The sequence below is a fragment of the Pristis pectinata genome, chromosome 6 (genome assembly GCF_009764475.1).
Source record: "Pristis pectinata isolate sPriPec2 chromosome 6, sPriPec2.1.pri, whole genome shotgun sequence".
NCBI lineage: Eukaryota > Metazoa > Chordata > Chondrichthyes > Rhinopristiformes > Pristidae > Pristis > Pristis pectinata.
This window is the reverse complement of record NC_067410.1, coordinates 90,123,954-90,140,536: the sequence shown is the minus strand read 5'-3', so window position 1 is coordinate 90,140,536 and position 16,583 is coordinate 90,123,954. Positions and strand designations below refer to the sequence as shown.

The 16,583-nt window shown below is 43.6% G+C and overlaps 1 protein-coding gene across 5 annotated transcripts in view; it reads right to left on the bottom strand.

Annotated features, from left to right (window-relative positions):
* The window catches only part of LOC127571963 (endothelin-converting enzyme 2-like), a 124,959-nt gene that overhangs the window by 49,624 nt on the left and 58,752 nt on the right, over positions 1-16,583 (bottom strand). For all 5 annotated transcript variants that reach the window (XM_052018742.1, XM_052018739.1, XM_052018744.1 and 2 more), the window contains one exon: positions 727-851. In XM_052018742.1, the coding sequence (XP_051874702.1) occupies positions 727-851 (125 nt within the window). The remainder of the gene's footprint in view (positions 1-726; positions 852-16,583) is intronic.

Genomic DNA, 16,583 nt, shown 5'->3' with positions numbered 1-16,583 from the left:
AATGATTAGGTATTTTCCCCACATTAACCTGTAACTCAGTAGCTGATATTGTATTTCTACCCCAGGCAGAAATTTGTCAGCTCTTTGAAGGATTACCATATGCTAGCAACAGACTGCACAAACCTGCAACCTCTTCAATAGATCCACTATTCTTTGCAAGAAAACTGGCTAACATCCAATATAATTCTGCCCTTACACAACTTATAATCATGATCTGAGTCAACACTAACCAATCAAAATTAACTGCACACAAAGCTCAAGGGTAAGGGACATTACAAAGCCCTGTGGTACAAACTTTTACTGAGTGCATCTGCAAGAAAATGATCCCCCTGTGGTAACTCATTACCATTAGTAATAATTTAAATTGGTAAATAAACCAACCCAATTCTCTTCTTGCTGGTACTCAGCATGTAGTTCTCGGATAGCTTTAAAACTTTTATGTTGCCTTAATTTGTAAGTAGTATTTCAACAAAAGTCATATCCAAATTCCATCTGTGGAAAAATAGCTGAAAACCCTGAAATTCAGCAGCATAAAATGATTAAAGATAAACTTCACTTCATACTTCAAAACCATCAGTTACGGATATTTCTACCATCTTCAAACAATATCAAAATGAATCAAAGCCTTCAAAACTATACTTTAAAATTTTAAATTGTAAGAATAATTTATCTTATAGGCTAAACAATATCATAAACATCTTTCTAATACTCCCGAGCAAAGCTTACCCTATTAATAAGGTCAATCAAAGGTTGTGCTCCCAGCTCTTCAATTCTTTGCTCATTCAGGCAGGACAGATAATGGTGTTGGGATTTCCGCTCTGCCTCACTGCTTGAGTTAAGAGTGGTGTTTTCTGTGTGTAAAAAAATAAAACAAACTGTAATAAATCTAAGTTAGAGGCACGTAATAAGTAGGAATGCCTGTTACTGTCAAAAGCACTAAAGTCTCTAGAAAACACGTTATTTTTGAAAAAAACTAAATGAGCACAAACTTTGAAAAAGATGTAAACGGTGGTATTGGTATATTATTGTCACTTGTACCGAGGTACAGTGAAAAGCTTGTCTTACAAACTGATCGTACAGTCAATTCATTACACAGTGCAGTTACACTGGGTTAGTACAGAGTGCATTGATGTAGTACAGGTAAAAACATTAACAGTACAGAGTAAAGTATCACAGCTACAGAGAAAGTGCAGTGCAATAAGTGCAAGGTCACAACAAGGTAGATCGTGAGGTCATAGTCCATCTCATTGTATAAGGGAACCGTTCAATAGTCTTATCACAGTGGGGTAGAAGCTGTCCTTAAGTCTGGTGGTACGTGCCCTCAGGCTCCTGTATCTTCTACCCAATAGAAGGGGAGAGAAGAGAGAATGTCCCGGGTGGGTGGGGTCTTTGATTATGCTGGCTGCTTCACCAAGACAACAAGAGGTAAAGAAAGAGTCCAAGGAGGGGAGGCTGGTGTCCGTGATGCGCTGGGCTGTGTCCACAACTCTCTACAGTTTCTTGCGGTCCTGGGCAGAGCAGTTGCCGTACCAAGCCGTGGTACATCTAGATAGGATGCTTTCTATGGTGCATCGGTAAAAGTTGGTGAGAGTCAAAGGGGAAGTTGGTGAGAGTCAAAGTGAGTTTTCATGAACATGTAATTATCTAATAAAAGATAGTTTGGCAATTTTGGTAATATTCCCAAAATTGATTTCAGTACCTAACATATTTAACAGATATTAAGACAGTCATTGTATCAACTATTTTTTAGGTTTATTAAGAACTAGTTAGGTACTCACTATAAAATAAATCATTTCTGTAGCACTTTCATGACACAGCAAAACACATTACAATCAATGAAGTACTTTTCGCAGCTGCCATCAGGCCGGAGGTACAGAAGCCTGAAGTCCCACATCAACAGGTTCAAGAATAGCTACTTCCCTTCAACAATTTGGTTCTTGAACCAACTGGCAAAACCCTAAGCACCAGTACAGTTTAGCAATACTATGACCACTCTGATCACTTTGCACTAAAATAGACTTATATTTTTGTTTTAACTTGTGGCTTTTTTCTTGTAAAAATTGTGTATAATTTATGTTTAATTTATGTTTTTCTTGTTAATGCTGCTTGTATGATGCTATGTGCCTGTGATGCTACTGCTGCAAGTTTTTCATTGCACCTGTGCATACATGCACTTGTGTATATGGCAATAAACTGGACTTTGACTTTTTGAAGAATAGTCACTGTTGCAGTGTAAATATGGTAATCCTTTTGAGCGCAACGTTGCCAACAGCAACATGATAATGAGCAGATAATCTATGTTTTAGTGTTTTTGATTGAGGGATAAATACTAACCGGGAAATAGTGTGGCACAGGCCCTGTATGGAGAAATAAAGGAGACAATACAAGAACAATTCAAGTGCTTCAGTCAAATAACCTAGCTATAATAATGTAAAGCTTATTACTAACTGTGTGCTTATAATGTGCAAGTTATAGCAGGAAGACCACTAGAACTGACGAGTACTGTGGAGAATAGAGCTGCAATGGCTTCCTTAAGTGTATAGTCCAGGAAATGTACAACTCACCAAAGATATAGGCAAATTATACCACCTCTTAAAACAAAGAAGCAGCAGCATAAGCTCAAGTAAAAGATGACCTAAAATGTTTCCACTGCAGGAAAGAGAAAGAGGCCTGGCAAATAGTATGTCATGGACAATAGCCCTGTGATCCTTCAAGTACCTGTGCAACATTTGTGAGTAGCAAAGGATACCACCCCACTATTGTTTAAATGTTCTACAACCACCATCAAATAAGAGTGTAGGTGAATAGATGCTTTCCTAGGACTACTCTTGACTCCCAAATAGCAGCAAAGAGAAATTGAGCAACTGGCTTTTTCAAGAACCATTCAACGTTTGGTTCAACATTATGCCAGCACACAGCTCTTAGCAAGGAACAACAAACAAAATGTAATTAAAAGACAGAAACTGTCAAGGTGCCTGGATCATATGAGGATATGGTTGTTCCATAACACATTTCCTGAACTGAACAGAGTTAGAACAGCTGTCATGGTACAAGCTGAAGATGTAGTCATGGAAAGACACACAAACCCACCGGCAGAACAAGAGGTACAATAAGATGAATCACGTGAAAAACTGAAATGATTGGGTTCATGAGCTGCTAGTAGAAACTCAGCAGCCACTGCAAACAGCGAACTGAACTGCTCTTCCTTGAGCCATACAGACATTACAGCCTAGGTTAAGATCATTTTGCCCATGCTAACTGACTCTCTGTAGAGGGATCTAGTCAATCTTATTTCTGCACTATCTCCATAGCCCTGTAAGTTTATTTGTCTCAATTACTTACCCAATTTCCTTTCAAATCATTGATCCAGGCTGTTTCGACTACTCTCATCCAGATCTTTACCATGTGTTGCACAAGAAAGTCCTTCCTCATTTCCCTCTTGCCTTCCTTGCCCATTAGTGAACACTTAGTGCTGTTGTCTCAGTTCCAGAAAACCACGTTTGATCCTGACACAGGTGCTGCCTTTGTGGACATTGCATGTTCTTCCTGTGATCACATGGGTTTCTTCTTGATGCTCCAGATTCCCCCTTCCAAGATAGGCTGATAAGTTATGGGTGACCGTAATTACCACTCAGTGCAGGTAAGTGGCAAAAGAATCAAAGGACATTGAATAGGCTTGTGACAGAGAATGAGTTGCAGGGGTACAGGAAAATGAAGAGGGAGGGAAATGGGACTTGTTGCACTGGGACCCAGTGGGTTGAACAGCCTCTTGTCATAAGGAAGTGCTAAATCTGCATCACCAGTCCAATCGGCTTTCTTTGCCACGGGACTGTAGCGGTTAGTGTAACACTATTACAGTGCCAGCGACCCAGGTTCAATTCTGGCCGCTGTCTGTATGGAGTTTGTATGTTCTCCCCGTGAGTGCGTGGGTTTCCTCTGGGTGCTCTGGCTTCCTCCCATATTCCAAAGACATATGGGTTAGGAAATTGTGGGCATGCTATGTCGGTGCCAGAAGCATGGCGACACTTGTGGGCTGCCCCCCAGCACATTCTACACAAAGATCCATTTCACTGTGTCTTTCTATGTACGTGAGACTAATAAAGATATCGTATCTTATCTAAAACTGTCATAATCATGTACACCTCTATCAAAGCTCCTCTCAACTTCCTTTCTTCCAAGGAATATGCGTACAAGGAGGATAGGAACAGGCCACGTGGCTCCTTGAGCGTATTCCACCACTCAATGAGATCATGGCCTCAACTCCATCTTGTTACCTGCTTCCCCTAAACCCTTGACTCCTTTATAGACCAAAGGACTCAGGCTATTCCAGCCTTTTATTCCATTTATTTGATTCAGCCTTCAATGTTCTCTGGAGTAGGGCGTTCCAAAGGTTCAAGATCCTGCGAGAGAATTCCTCCTTATCCTCACTTTAAATGAATAAACCCTAATTCTGAAACTATGCCAGATGGTTCCAGATTCCCCCACAAAAGAAAACATTTAGCATCTACCTTGTCTATTACTTCATTTAAAAAAAATCAGTTTGGTTAGTCAAATACAGTCTGTGATAGCTCTCCATAATTTGCTCCAACTTCTCCAATTAGCCCATTAATTTTTCCCCTGATTATTATTTCTAAAACCTTACTCACCATTAATTCTTAAAATGGTCAGCTTGTAGTTACTTGAAATGCCATTGTACCCTTTATCAAACTAGGATGTTACCATTGCCATTCCCAATCCTCTGGCATCTACTCTGTATCAAGAAAAGACTGGTAGGTTATTCAAGTTGTTCCATTATGTCCACCCCCACTTCACTTAGCAACCAGGGGTATCATCCATCTGAACCTGGTAATTTATTCACTCCTAGTGTAATGAGTCTTTCCAGTACATCCTGCTAATTAATTTTCACACTGACCATGACCTGTGCCATCTTCCCTAGTAAACATCCATATGAAACACTAATTTAAGTAGCATAGCTTCCCTCCATTTCTAAGCAGAGATCACATTCTTTGTCCCTAATAGGTCCCATGCATTTGCGGGTAGATAATTTTTTAGGCTCCCTTTTGTGCTGTCATTTGATTCTCATATTCTCTCCTTGGCAGACTTAGTTACTTCTTCACTTCTCAAAACTCACTGTATTTAGCCCATTTCTCACCTGAAGAATTCACCTGACATGCAACATATACCTTCATTCTGTTTCATCCTGCTCCTGATCTCTCTTATCATCCAAGGAGCCCTGGCTTTGTTCCCCTAATTTCCCCTCTTGTGGGAATATATATGGCCTCTACCTGAAATATCTACCTGCTAAAGATCAACAATTTTTCCATTACAGGTTGTCCTGCCAGTCTTTGGTTCTATCTTCATCCCAGTGAAGATCATCTACTTTAGATTATTCCTCATCTTCCTTCAATTCTTACAAGCTTATGATCCAATGATCACTCTGGAGTTCTCCCATAGACACTTGATCCATTTCCCAACCTCATATCCAACAATGCCTCCTTAGCTGAGCCAAGAACATACTGGAAAAGGAAGCTGAACACATTTCAAAAATTCATCCTTCTCCTTTACCCTAATATTTTCTGCAATACTTTTTGGCAAATCTAAGCCCCCAATATTACCACTGTAAAGCAGAGTTTTTTGAAGAAATCACAGGTAGGGTGGATAAGGGAGAGGCGGTAGATGTTGTGTATTTAGACTTTCAAAAGGCCTTCAATAAGGTGCCTCACAAGAGACTGATTAATAAGATGAGGATAGCAGAATGGGTGGAGTATTGGCTGGTTGGCAGGAAGCAAAGAGTGGAAATAAAAGGATCTTGTTCTGGTTGGTTACCGGTTACTAGTGGTGTGCCGCAGGGGTCGGTATTGGGGCTGCTCCTTTTTACCTTGTACATCAACGATTTGGATAATGGAATAAATGGTTTTGTGGCTAAGTTTGCGGATGACACCAAGATAGGTGGAGGAGTAGGGAGTATTGAGGAGATAGAAAGGTTGCAGAGGGACCTAGACAGTTTAGGAGAATGGGCAAGGAAATGGCAGATGAGATTCAATGTTGAGAAATGTGCAGTTGTACACTTTGGAAGCAGAAATAAGCAGGCAGATTATTATCTAGAAGGAGAGAAGATTCAAAGTACGGAAGTACAAAGGGACTTGGGGGTACTCGTGCAGGGTACCTTAAAGGTTAACCACCAGGTCGGATCGGTGGTAAAGAAAGTGAATGCTATGTTGGCATTCATTTCGAGAGGTATAGTGTATAAAAGTAAGGAAGTGTTGATGAGGCTCTACAGGGCACTAGTGAGGCCTCATTTGGAATACTGTGCACAGTTTTGGGCCCCACATCTTAGGAAGGATGTGCTGACGTTGAAGAGGGTTCAGAGGAGATTTACGAGGATGATTCCAGGAATGAAAGGGCTTACGTATGATGAGCGTTTGTCGGCTCTTAGACTGTACTCACTGGAGTACAGAAGAATGAGAGGGGACCTTATAGCGACATTTAAAATGTTGATAGGAAAGGACAGAGTAGATGTGGCTAGGATGTTTCCCTTGGTGGGTGAGTCCAGGACCAGAGGGCACAATCTTAGAATTAGAGGGTACAGTTTCAAAACAGAGATGAGGAGAAATTTCTTTAGCCAGAGGGTGGTGAATTTGTGGAACTCCTTGCCACGTACAGCAGTGGAGGCCAGATCAGTGGGGGCATTCAAGGAAGAGATAGATAGATATCTAAATAGTCAGGGTATCAAGGGATGTGGGGATAAGGCCGGAAATTGGGATTAGAATAGTTTTTTTTTCTCCCCATTCCCCATTTCTTTTTCCCTTTTCCTTGGAGCAGACTCGATGGGCCGAATGGCCTGCTTCTGCTCCCTTGTCTTGTGATCTTGAGTTGTACATCTCTATAATTTTTCTACAGATGTACTCCTCCAGCTTATTCTCACTATTTGGAGTCTTAATAGTGTAATCATTGCCTTTTTGCTTCTCATTTCGAAATAATGTCCTAGCCTTTCTTCAAGAACATTCCCTTTCCAACATGATAAAACCTTTCATCCACTTCCCTTTTCCCCTCCTCTGTCTTTTCTGAAACCCCTGTATATAGTACAATAGTAATTCTTCCAAGTTAATGAATTATAAGTAGTTTCGTTCTTGTGGTAATTATGCATTCCAAAGCAATGCAATATCCATCAAGATGGAAATACTGAAAATAACAGTCATGCTCTAGTAAGTTTACTGCTTTGTATGGCATACTTGTCCCTTGTGATAGCTGAACCAGTGTGCCAGGTTATTTATATTTTATTATCCGACTGGACAATTATACATCAAAAAGGAGAAAACCACTTTCCTCATTTCCAGCTAAAAATTCTCTACTATTACTACTAATTCTATTTGCTCTTTGCCCACTGTCTCAGACTGAATCAGACTGTTTGTTTGTTTCATATTGTAGACGACTCTGGGCTGATAACTCTATTATCCGCTAATCCACTGCTTATTTATGCCACACCTGCCGCCAAACCCTTCATCCTACATTTTGCTGCCACCATAATCAGTCACTCCAATATTCTCCTGGCCAGCTTCCCATAATTCACCATCTTTAAAGAGTAGTTAATACAAAATGCACATTTTCTAAGCCACGCTGATTGTGATAATTAATTTCTCGTGCTCACTGAGACTTTAGTCGTCCAATGTTTTAAAATTCTGGACTTCAAACTCCTTGACTGCTTCTGCACACCTCCAACTCTGCTGTCTTTAACTAACCTATAACCGATTTTGTCTCTAACTCTCCCTCAGTTAAAACCTCACTGCATCTGTGTACCTTTGATCAAGTTTTTAGTTGGTCCTCTTTGGAACTTTTTTTGAACCAGGATTTATTTGTGTGGGTACTTCCTACATTAAAAACACCAGATAAATTCCAATACTAATGTGTAGTTTACTCATATCTAAATTAATTATGATGAAACTTAACTCATCATACTTTTTAAAAAATTCAAGCACAGGATGTGGGTGTCATAGGCAAGGCCTGCACTTATTACCCATATAATGGTATAATGCTGTGAAACTAGAGTTACACATAGGCCAGATTGCCAAGGACAAATTTCCTTCCTCTAGTGAAACAGATGCATACTAACTGGCAGTTGTGTGTATAATTAGTCAGCTTTTAATCTTCCTCGTGAGTAGTACTCAGGCACGGTAGTGTAGTGGTTAGTGTAACACTATTACAGCGGCAGCAACCCGGGTTCAATTCTGGCCGCTGTCTGTAAGGAGTTTGTACGTTCTCCCTGTGTCTGCGTGGGTTTCCTCCGGGTGCTCCGGTTTTCTTCCACTTTCCAAAGACGTAGGGGTTAGGAGTTGTGGGCATGCTATGTTGGCACCGGAAGTGTGGCAACACTTGCGGGCTGCCCCCAGCACATTCTCTAATGCAAAAAGACACATATCACTGTGTTTCGATGTACATGTATTGGTTTATTATTATCACTTGTACCGAGGTACAGTGAAAAGCTTGTCTTACAAACCGATCATACAGGTCAATTCATTACACAGTGCAGTTACATTGGGGTAGTACAGAGTGCATTGATGTAGTACAGGTAAAAACAATAACAGTACTGAGTAAAGTGTCACAGCTACAGGCAAAGTGCAGTGCAATAAGGTGCAAGGTCACAACAAGGTAGATCATGAGGTCATAGTCCATCTCATTATATAAGGGAACCGTTCAATAGTCTTATCACAGTGCGGTAGAAGCTGTCCTTAAACCTGGTGGTACATGCCCTCAGGCTCCTGTATCTTCTACCTGGTGGAAGAGGAGAGAAGAGAGAATGGCCTGGGTGGGTGGGGTCTTTGATTATGCTGGCTGCTACTAAAGATATCTTATTCAAGGCTTTCCTCTTCCAATTCTGATGGAAGGTCATCAATCTGAAAAGTCAACTCAGAATCAGATTTATTAACACTGACATACGTCGTGAAATTTGTTGTTTTGTGGCAGCAGTACAGTGCAAGAAATAAAGACATAGATGTCACATAAAAGTCACAAAAATAAATAAATAATGTGAAAGAAGGACATTGAGGTAGTGTTCTTGGACTGTTCAGAAATCTGATGGTGGGGGGGAAGAAGCTGTTCCTGAATCATTGAGTGTAGGTCTTCAGGCTCCTGTACCTCTTTCCCAATGGTAGTACTCCAATGGTAGTAATGTGAAGTGGGGATGTCCCGGGTAGTGAGGGTCCTTGAAGATGGATGCTGCCTTCTTGAGGCACCGCCTCTTGAAGATGTCCTCGATGGTGGGGAGGGTCGTGCCTGTGATGGAGCTGGCTGAGTCTACAACCCTCTACAGCCTCTTACGATCCTGCGCATTGGAGCTTCCATACCAGGCGGTGATGCAACCAGTCAGAATGCCGTCCACCATACATCTGTAGAAATTTGCAAGCCTTTGGTGACATAACAAAGTAGAGCTGCTGGCATGCCTTCTTTGTGATTACATCAATGTGTTGGGACCAGGATAGATCCTCTGAGATGTTGATGCCTAGGAACTTGAAGATGCTCTTCCTTTCCACCGCTTGACCCCTCAATGAGGACGGGTGTGTGTTCTCCCAACTTCCCCCTCCTGAAGTCTACAATCAATTCCTTGGTCTTGCTGGCATTGAGTGCGAGGTTTTTGTGACACCACTCAACCAGCCGATCTATCTCACTCCTATACACCGCTTCATCAGCATCTGAGATTCTGCCAACAACAGTGGTGTCATCGGTGAATTTATAGATGGTGTTTGAGCTGTGCCTAGCCACATAGTCGCAAGTGTAGAGTAGAGCAGTGGGCCAAGTACGCATCCTTGAGGTGCGCCTGTGTTGATTGTCAGCAAGGAGGAAATTTTACTACCAATCCGTACTGACTGTGATCTCCCAATAAGGAACTCAAGGATCCAGTTGCAGGGGAAGGTACAGAGGCGCAGGTTTAAGCTTGTTGATTAGTACTGAGGGGATGATGGTGTTGAACACCAACTTGTAATTGATAAACAGCAGCCTGACGTATGTTTTGCTGTTGTCTAGGTGCTCCAAAGCAGAGTGGAGAGCCAAAGAGATTGTGTCTGCTGTAGACCTGTTGTGGCAGCAGGCAAATTGCAGCAGGTCCAGGTGCTTGCTCAGCCAGGAGTTAATTCTAGCCATGACCAACCTCTCAAAGCATTTCATCACGGTAGATGTGAGTGCTACCAGACAACAGCCATTGAGGCAGCTCACCCTGCTCTTTTTGGGCACTGGTATGATTGATGCCCTTTTGAAGCAAGTGGGAACCTGCGACTGCAGCAATGAGAGATTGAAGATGTCCTTGAACACTCCAGCCAGTTAGTCAGCACAGATTTTCAGTCCCCTGCCAGGTACACCGTCAGGGCCTGACGCCTTGCGAGGGTTTGCCCTCTTGAAGGATGTTCTGACGTCACCTCCGAGACAGAGATCACAGGGTCGCCAGATGCTGTGAGGATTCACACAGGTGTAGTGTTATTCTCCCTTTCAAAGTATGCATAAAAGGCATTGAGCTCATCAGGGAGTGAAACATCACTGCCATTTATGCTGTTTGGTTTCCCCTAATAGGAAGTAATGGCATGCAAACCCTACAACAGCTGTCATGCATGCGATTGTGTCTCTAACTTCACATGGAATTGCCTTTTCGCTCTCACGATGGCCATCCATAGGTCATACCTAGACTTCTTGTAGGGTTCTGGATTGCCGGTCTTGAATGCTACAGATCTAGTCCTCAGCAGAATGCGAATCTCCTGGTTCATTCAGGACTTCTGGTTTGGGAAAACTCGGTATGTTCTCGACAGCACACACTCATCCATGCAAGTCTTGATGAAGTCGGCGACAGCCGTGACACATTCATTCGGATCCAAAGATGTATGCCTGAATATGGTCCAGTCCACCAATTCAAAGCCGTCCTGTAAAAGCTCGTCTGCCTCCTTTTACCATTCCTTCACAGTCCTCACCACTGGTGCTGTGGTCTTCAGTCTCTGCCTATACGTCAGGAGTAGACGTACAGCCAGGTGATCGGACTTGCCAAAGTGCGGGCGCGGGATGGAAACTCTGTTTCCCTCTCCATAGATGTTTCCTGACTTCAGTACTTCCACCATTTTCTGTTTTATTTCAGATTTCCAGTCTCCAGTTTATTGCTTTTTGATTTTCCTCCTCTTCTAGATCCACTGTACTAGAATACAATCTTCTCCATTTTTCCCCTTTTTGTTGCATTTGTAACGTATTATTGACTGAAGACCTCAAGCAAAGGCAATCAATGTTTATGTCTTATTTTGATTCTTTCAATGTCAATCTTGAGTGTATCAACGTCTACTTACATAGAAACATTTGGCAGACCACAATTACTTATCTTCAACTTCATATTCAGACAGGCTGACATTTCTTTGTATAAATCATTCGTAGCTTCTACTAATATATGCTCCTCTGCTGAGTTTTCATGTGATGACCTTCCATAGTTGGATTAAGAAGATAAAACAACTTCCACATTACGTGTATTTCAAAATTTAGAAAAAAAAATCACTCCCTGGAATGCATATAGGGTTGTATACTATTTTCTTTGATGATGGACGAATAGTCTTTTTGATGTTTTTGTCAATGAGAAGTTTGACTATGAATATGCAAACAATAACATGGACTTTTTTTTAAATAAGTGTTACCTCAGTTTGCTGTTTGCTCTAAAACTCATTTTACAGGAAGATGGTAGAACAGAGTGCATTTAACCTCCATAATGTGGTATGTGGAAATGGGGCCAGCTCCTCAAGTCCATTAGTTTACTATCCTATAACTGCTGATGTGAATAGTAACTTGTGGTGTCAGTCGTAATGAATGTGCTTAATTGATTCTCTATGCAATCTTCTGATTTCTAACAGCACACCAAAAGCCTTTTCAAAATGAATCTCCACAGGTTGCACATTTTAAACATGAAGGCAGCTTCTGCCTCTTCCACACTTTTGGGAAGTAATACCTAGCTTAAAACCAGTTAGAAAGCATTCTCATCAGTTATAATTTTTTGTAATTAATCCAGTGTTACACTTCTACTGCAAAGTAATACCCGTTACGAATCAAGAGCTCACTTTGCTCACCACTTCTCCTCCTCCAACTCTAAAATTTTCAGTCATGTCCACATATTCTATCTTGGGAAGGAAACTCCACAACTCTGTTCACTTCTGCTCTGCTGTAATATTACTCACTAGTTCCCATCAATAATCACACAACAATCATTGATATAATTTCAGATATTATTTTAAGGGGTTGCTTCTCTAAAACAAAACTTCTGCTTCATTTTGTGTAACATAATTCCACGTTTCCTACCCAGTACAAACTGCAGTCTCAGATTTTTCTGCATATGTAGAAACTTCCACCCTTAAGAACTTGCACACTTTTGGATCACTAATACACATTGCACTCTCTCTAACCCTTGCTGTTTGTCCATTACATCAGTACGTTACATACGTGCTTGTCTCAGGTTCCCAAATAACTGATATGAGCTATTTAAACAAATGCTTGCAGAACCACACAAGCTTTCGCACAATGACAGCAACACGCTGCTTGAATGTCAAAACCTTAGCTTGCCCGATGGAACTTAGAAAAATTCATTGCAAAATTGTGCAATGTGTTCTAAATTTTGTTGTGGATTCAGTTCTACCCAGTATTGAATAAGTTCTCTCATAATTCAATCTTCTGCTTCCTGTCTTTCCAGTCTCTCTGGCCAAAAGATTATAACGTTTCAATCAGTTTGCATTTCACATAACAACGCAATGCATGGTAGTCAAGTAAAATGAAACACTAGAACTTCCTTAATTGCCTCACACTGTTTGTGAAGTTATACTGCAAATATGGTATTGTTTTATTATTGTCACTTGTACTGAGGTACAGTGAAAAACTTGTCTTGCATACCATTCATACGGATCAATTCATTACACAGTGCAGATATATTGAGTTAGTACAGAGTGCATTGAGGTAGTACAGGTGAAAACAATAACAGAGTAGAGTAAAGTATCACAGCTATAGGGAAGTGCATTATAGACAGACAACAAGGTGCAAGGTCATAACAAGGTAGATTGTGAGGTCAGGAGTCCATCTCATCGTATAAGGGAACCGTTCAATATATATTGAGGAAATCTGGTGTAACATTTCCAAGTCATTCAGAGGAAAGTGAAAAGGAACATAACAAGATTCAATTTTGTCCTAGTACTGCTGATGTGCACAGTGGAATGGACAATTTGCATTTGCCTGAAAAAGTGCTACTAGACCACATTTCAAACTGCTAAATCATTGAAGTATGTTCTGATAATAGGCTTGAACTGCAAATATTGGCCTGGTTGAACAGGAGATATGCACGAAGTGAAAAAATCTTTCTCTGGCTCATAGAAAATGGAATTAAATACTTGAATAGAAAACTAACCTTTTAGTAAAAAAATCGGAAATGAAAAAAAAATGCTGGAATCAAAACAGAGGCTTAATATTTTATGTATATGTAAACTATTCTAAGTAGCAGCCAGGAACTGGGGTTTTATGAAAAAGGGTCATTTTGATACGTGACAATCTAAAAACACACTGAATATTTCTTTGAACCTGAATTTGAGCAAGCAAAGAATCAGGAGAAAGAAAATTCATTCAATTAAGTCATATAATTAGCAAGTTGAATACGAACAGATGCTGTAAATTTTGCAGTTTCCATTAATAACCAAATATTCTAAGTACACTACTACAATGTAAATTTTACTTTTTATGCAATTTTATTTTTAGAATAATATAGCACAGAAACAGGCTTTTTCAGCCCACCTCATCCATGCCAATTATGATGCCCATTTGCATTGATCCCATTTACCTGCATTAGGCCTGTATCCCTCTACACCTTTCCTATCTAAGCACCTGTCTAAATGCCTTTTAAGCATTGTAAATGTATCTGCCTCTACCATCTCTTCTGGCTGGTCATTCCAAATAACCACCACCCTCTGTATGTCTCATGTGTGGCGACTCACCGTCTAGTCGGGCGAACCGGCTCGGCAGTCGGGTCGCGCGGCGTCGGAGCGACGAGGCCCAAGATGGCGGCGGGCCTCATCTTTCCGAGCGACGGGGAGAACCCGCGCGCGGGAAAGTCCTGATGACGTAGGACTTACGTCATTACCGGTTGTTTTGGGTGGGAACATTCTCCCTTAAAGGGCCCGTGCAAGGCGGGAAAATAAACCAGTTCTGTTTGGCAATCCTCCGAGTAGAGTCTTGTTTTATTCCACGGTAGCAACCGCCACATTGGTGACCCCGACGGTCCAAATGGCTTTTGGACCCGCGAAATGAACGACAGCGCAGCAGCCAACGCAGTGGCCCTCAAGCTGCCCACCTTTTGGACACTTCGGCCCAGCGTCTGGTTTGACCAGGCCGAAGCGCAATTCCACCTTCGGCAGATCACCTCCGACTCCACGAAGTACTACCATGTGGTTAGCTCTCTGGACCAGGAGACAGCCGCCCAGGTTGGAGACTTCATCCAGTCGCCTCCGGAGGAAGATAAGTACCCGGCTTTCAAAAACCTTTTGATTCGGACCTTCAGCCTCTCCCGTCGTGAGCGCGCTGCACGCCTGCTTCATCTGGACAGCCTGGGGGACAGATCCCCATCCGCCCTAATGAATGAGATGCTGGCATTGGCCGAGGGACACAAGCCATGCCTGATGTTCGAACAGGCCTTCCTCGAACAGCTCCCCGATGACATCCACTTGTTGTTAGCTGACGCTGACTTCAGCAACCCCCGTGAGGTGGCTGCCCGGGCAGATGTCCAAGCGCGAGAGCGGTTCGTCCGTCAGTCAAATCACCAGGCCGCGAGCCCAACACCCACCTCGCCCGGCCCCAGCAACCGAGCAACCACACCCCAGGAACGCAGACGACGACACGGGTGACCAGCTGTGCTTCTACCATCAGAGGTGGGGTGCAGAGGCCCGTCGATGCCGCCCACCCTGCAAGTTTCAGGGAAACGCCAGGGCCAGCCGCCGCTGATGGCTACGGCGGCTGGCCGCCGACAGAGCCTCCTATTCGTTCAGGACAAGAAATCTGGATGGCGTTTCCTCGTTGATACTGGAGCGGAGGTCAGTATTTTGCCCCCGACAGGCCGCGACACTCGTGACAGGCCACCACGTCCTCTACTCAATGCCGCCAACGGTACAACGATACGGGCTTTTGGCACCTGTACGCTTCAATTACACTTTGGCGGCAGCCGTTTTACCTGGACCTTTACTCTTGCCACCGTCGCCCGACCACTCCTAGGAGCCGATTTCCTTCGGGCCCACAACCTGTTAGTAGACCTGCAAAGGAAGTGGTTAGTCCACTCTAGCACTCTCCGGACCTATCCCCTGGGAGAAATCAGCCCACCAGCCCCGCGCCTGGACTCCATTTCCCTTTCTGGCGACGATTTCGCCAAGCTCCTAGCCGAATTCCCATCGATTTTGGCACCTTCGTTTACAAATTCTAGGCCCACACACGGGGTACGACACCACATCATTACCACAGGGCCACCCCTTCATGCCCGAGCACGACGATTACCTCCAGACAAGCTCCGCCTGGCAAAGGAAGAGTTCCGTCACATGGAGGAGCTGGGGATTGTTAGCAGGTCAGACAGCCCCTGGGCCTCCCCCCTGCACATGGTCCCCAAAGCCACCGGAGGGTGGAGGCCCTGCGGCGACTACCGCAGGCTGAATGACGCCACCACCCCGGACCGCTATCCCATCCCTCACATCCAGGACTTCGCAGCGAACTTACACGGGGCCCGCATCTTTTCCAAAGTGGACCTCGTTAGGGGATACCACCAAATCCCGGTCCATCCGGATGACGTCCCCAAAACTGCGATTATCACCCCATTCGGCCTGTTCGAATTCCTTCAGATGCCGTTCGGCCTTAAGAACGCCGCGCAGACCTTCCAGCGGCTGATGGACGCGGTAGGCCGAGACCTGGACTTCGTGTTCATTTACTTGGACGACATACTGATTGCCAGCCGTAACCGCCAGGAACACCTTTCCCACCTCCGCCAGCTGTATTCCCGCCTCCGCTATTTCGGCCTCACGATCAACCTGTCCAAGTACCAATTCGGACTTGACTCTATCGATTTCCTCGGCCACAAAATCACCAGCGACGGGGCAACACCCCTACCCGCCAAGGTGGATGCTATCCGCCATTTTGCCCGCCCCGACACAGTCAAAGGCCTACAGGAATTCCTTGGGATGGTCAACTTTTACCATCGTTTCATCCCTGCAGCAGCCCGTATCATGCGCCCTCTGTTCTCGCTGCTGGCTGGTAAGGGCAAGGACATCACCTGGACTGACGAGGCTGCGGCCGCTTTCGTTAAGGCCAAAGACGCCCTGGCAGACGCCACGATGCTGGTACACCCCAGGACTGACGTCCCGACTGCCCTCACGGTAGACGTGTCCAACACCGCGGTGGGTGGGGTACTGGAACAGCTACTCGAAGGCCGCTGGCAACCCTTGGCATTTTTCAGCAAGCACCTTAGACTGCCCAAACTGAAGTACAGCGCTTTTGATCGGGAACTTCTAGCGCTGTATCTGGCGGTCCGGCATTTCCGATACTTTCTAGAAGGCAGGCCTTTC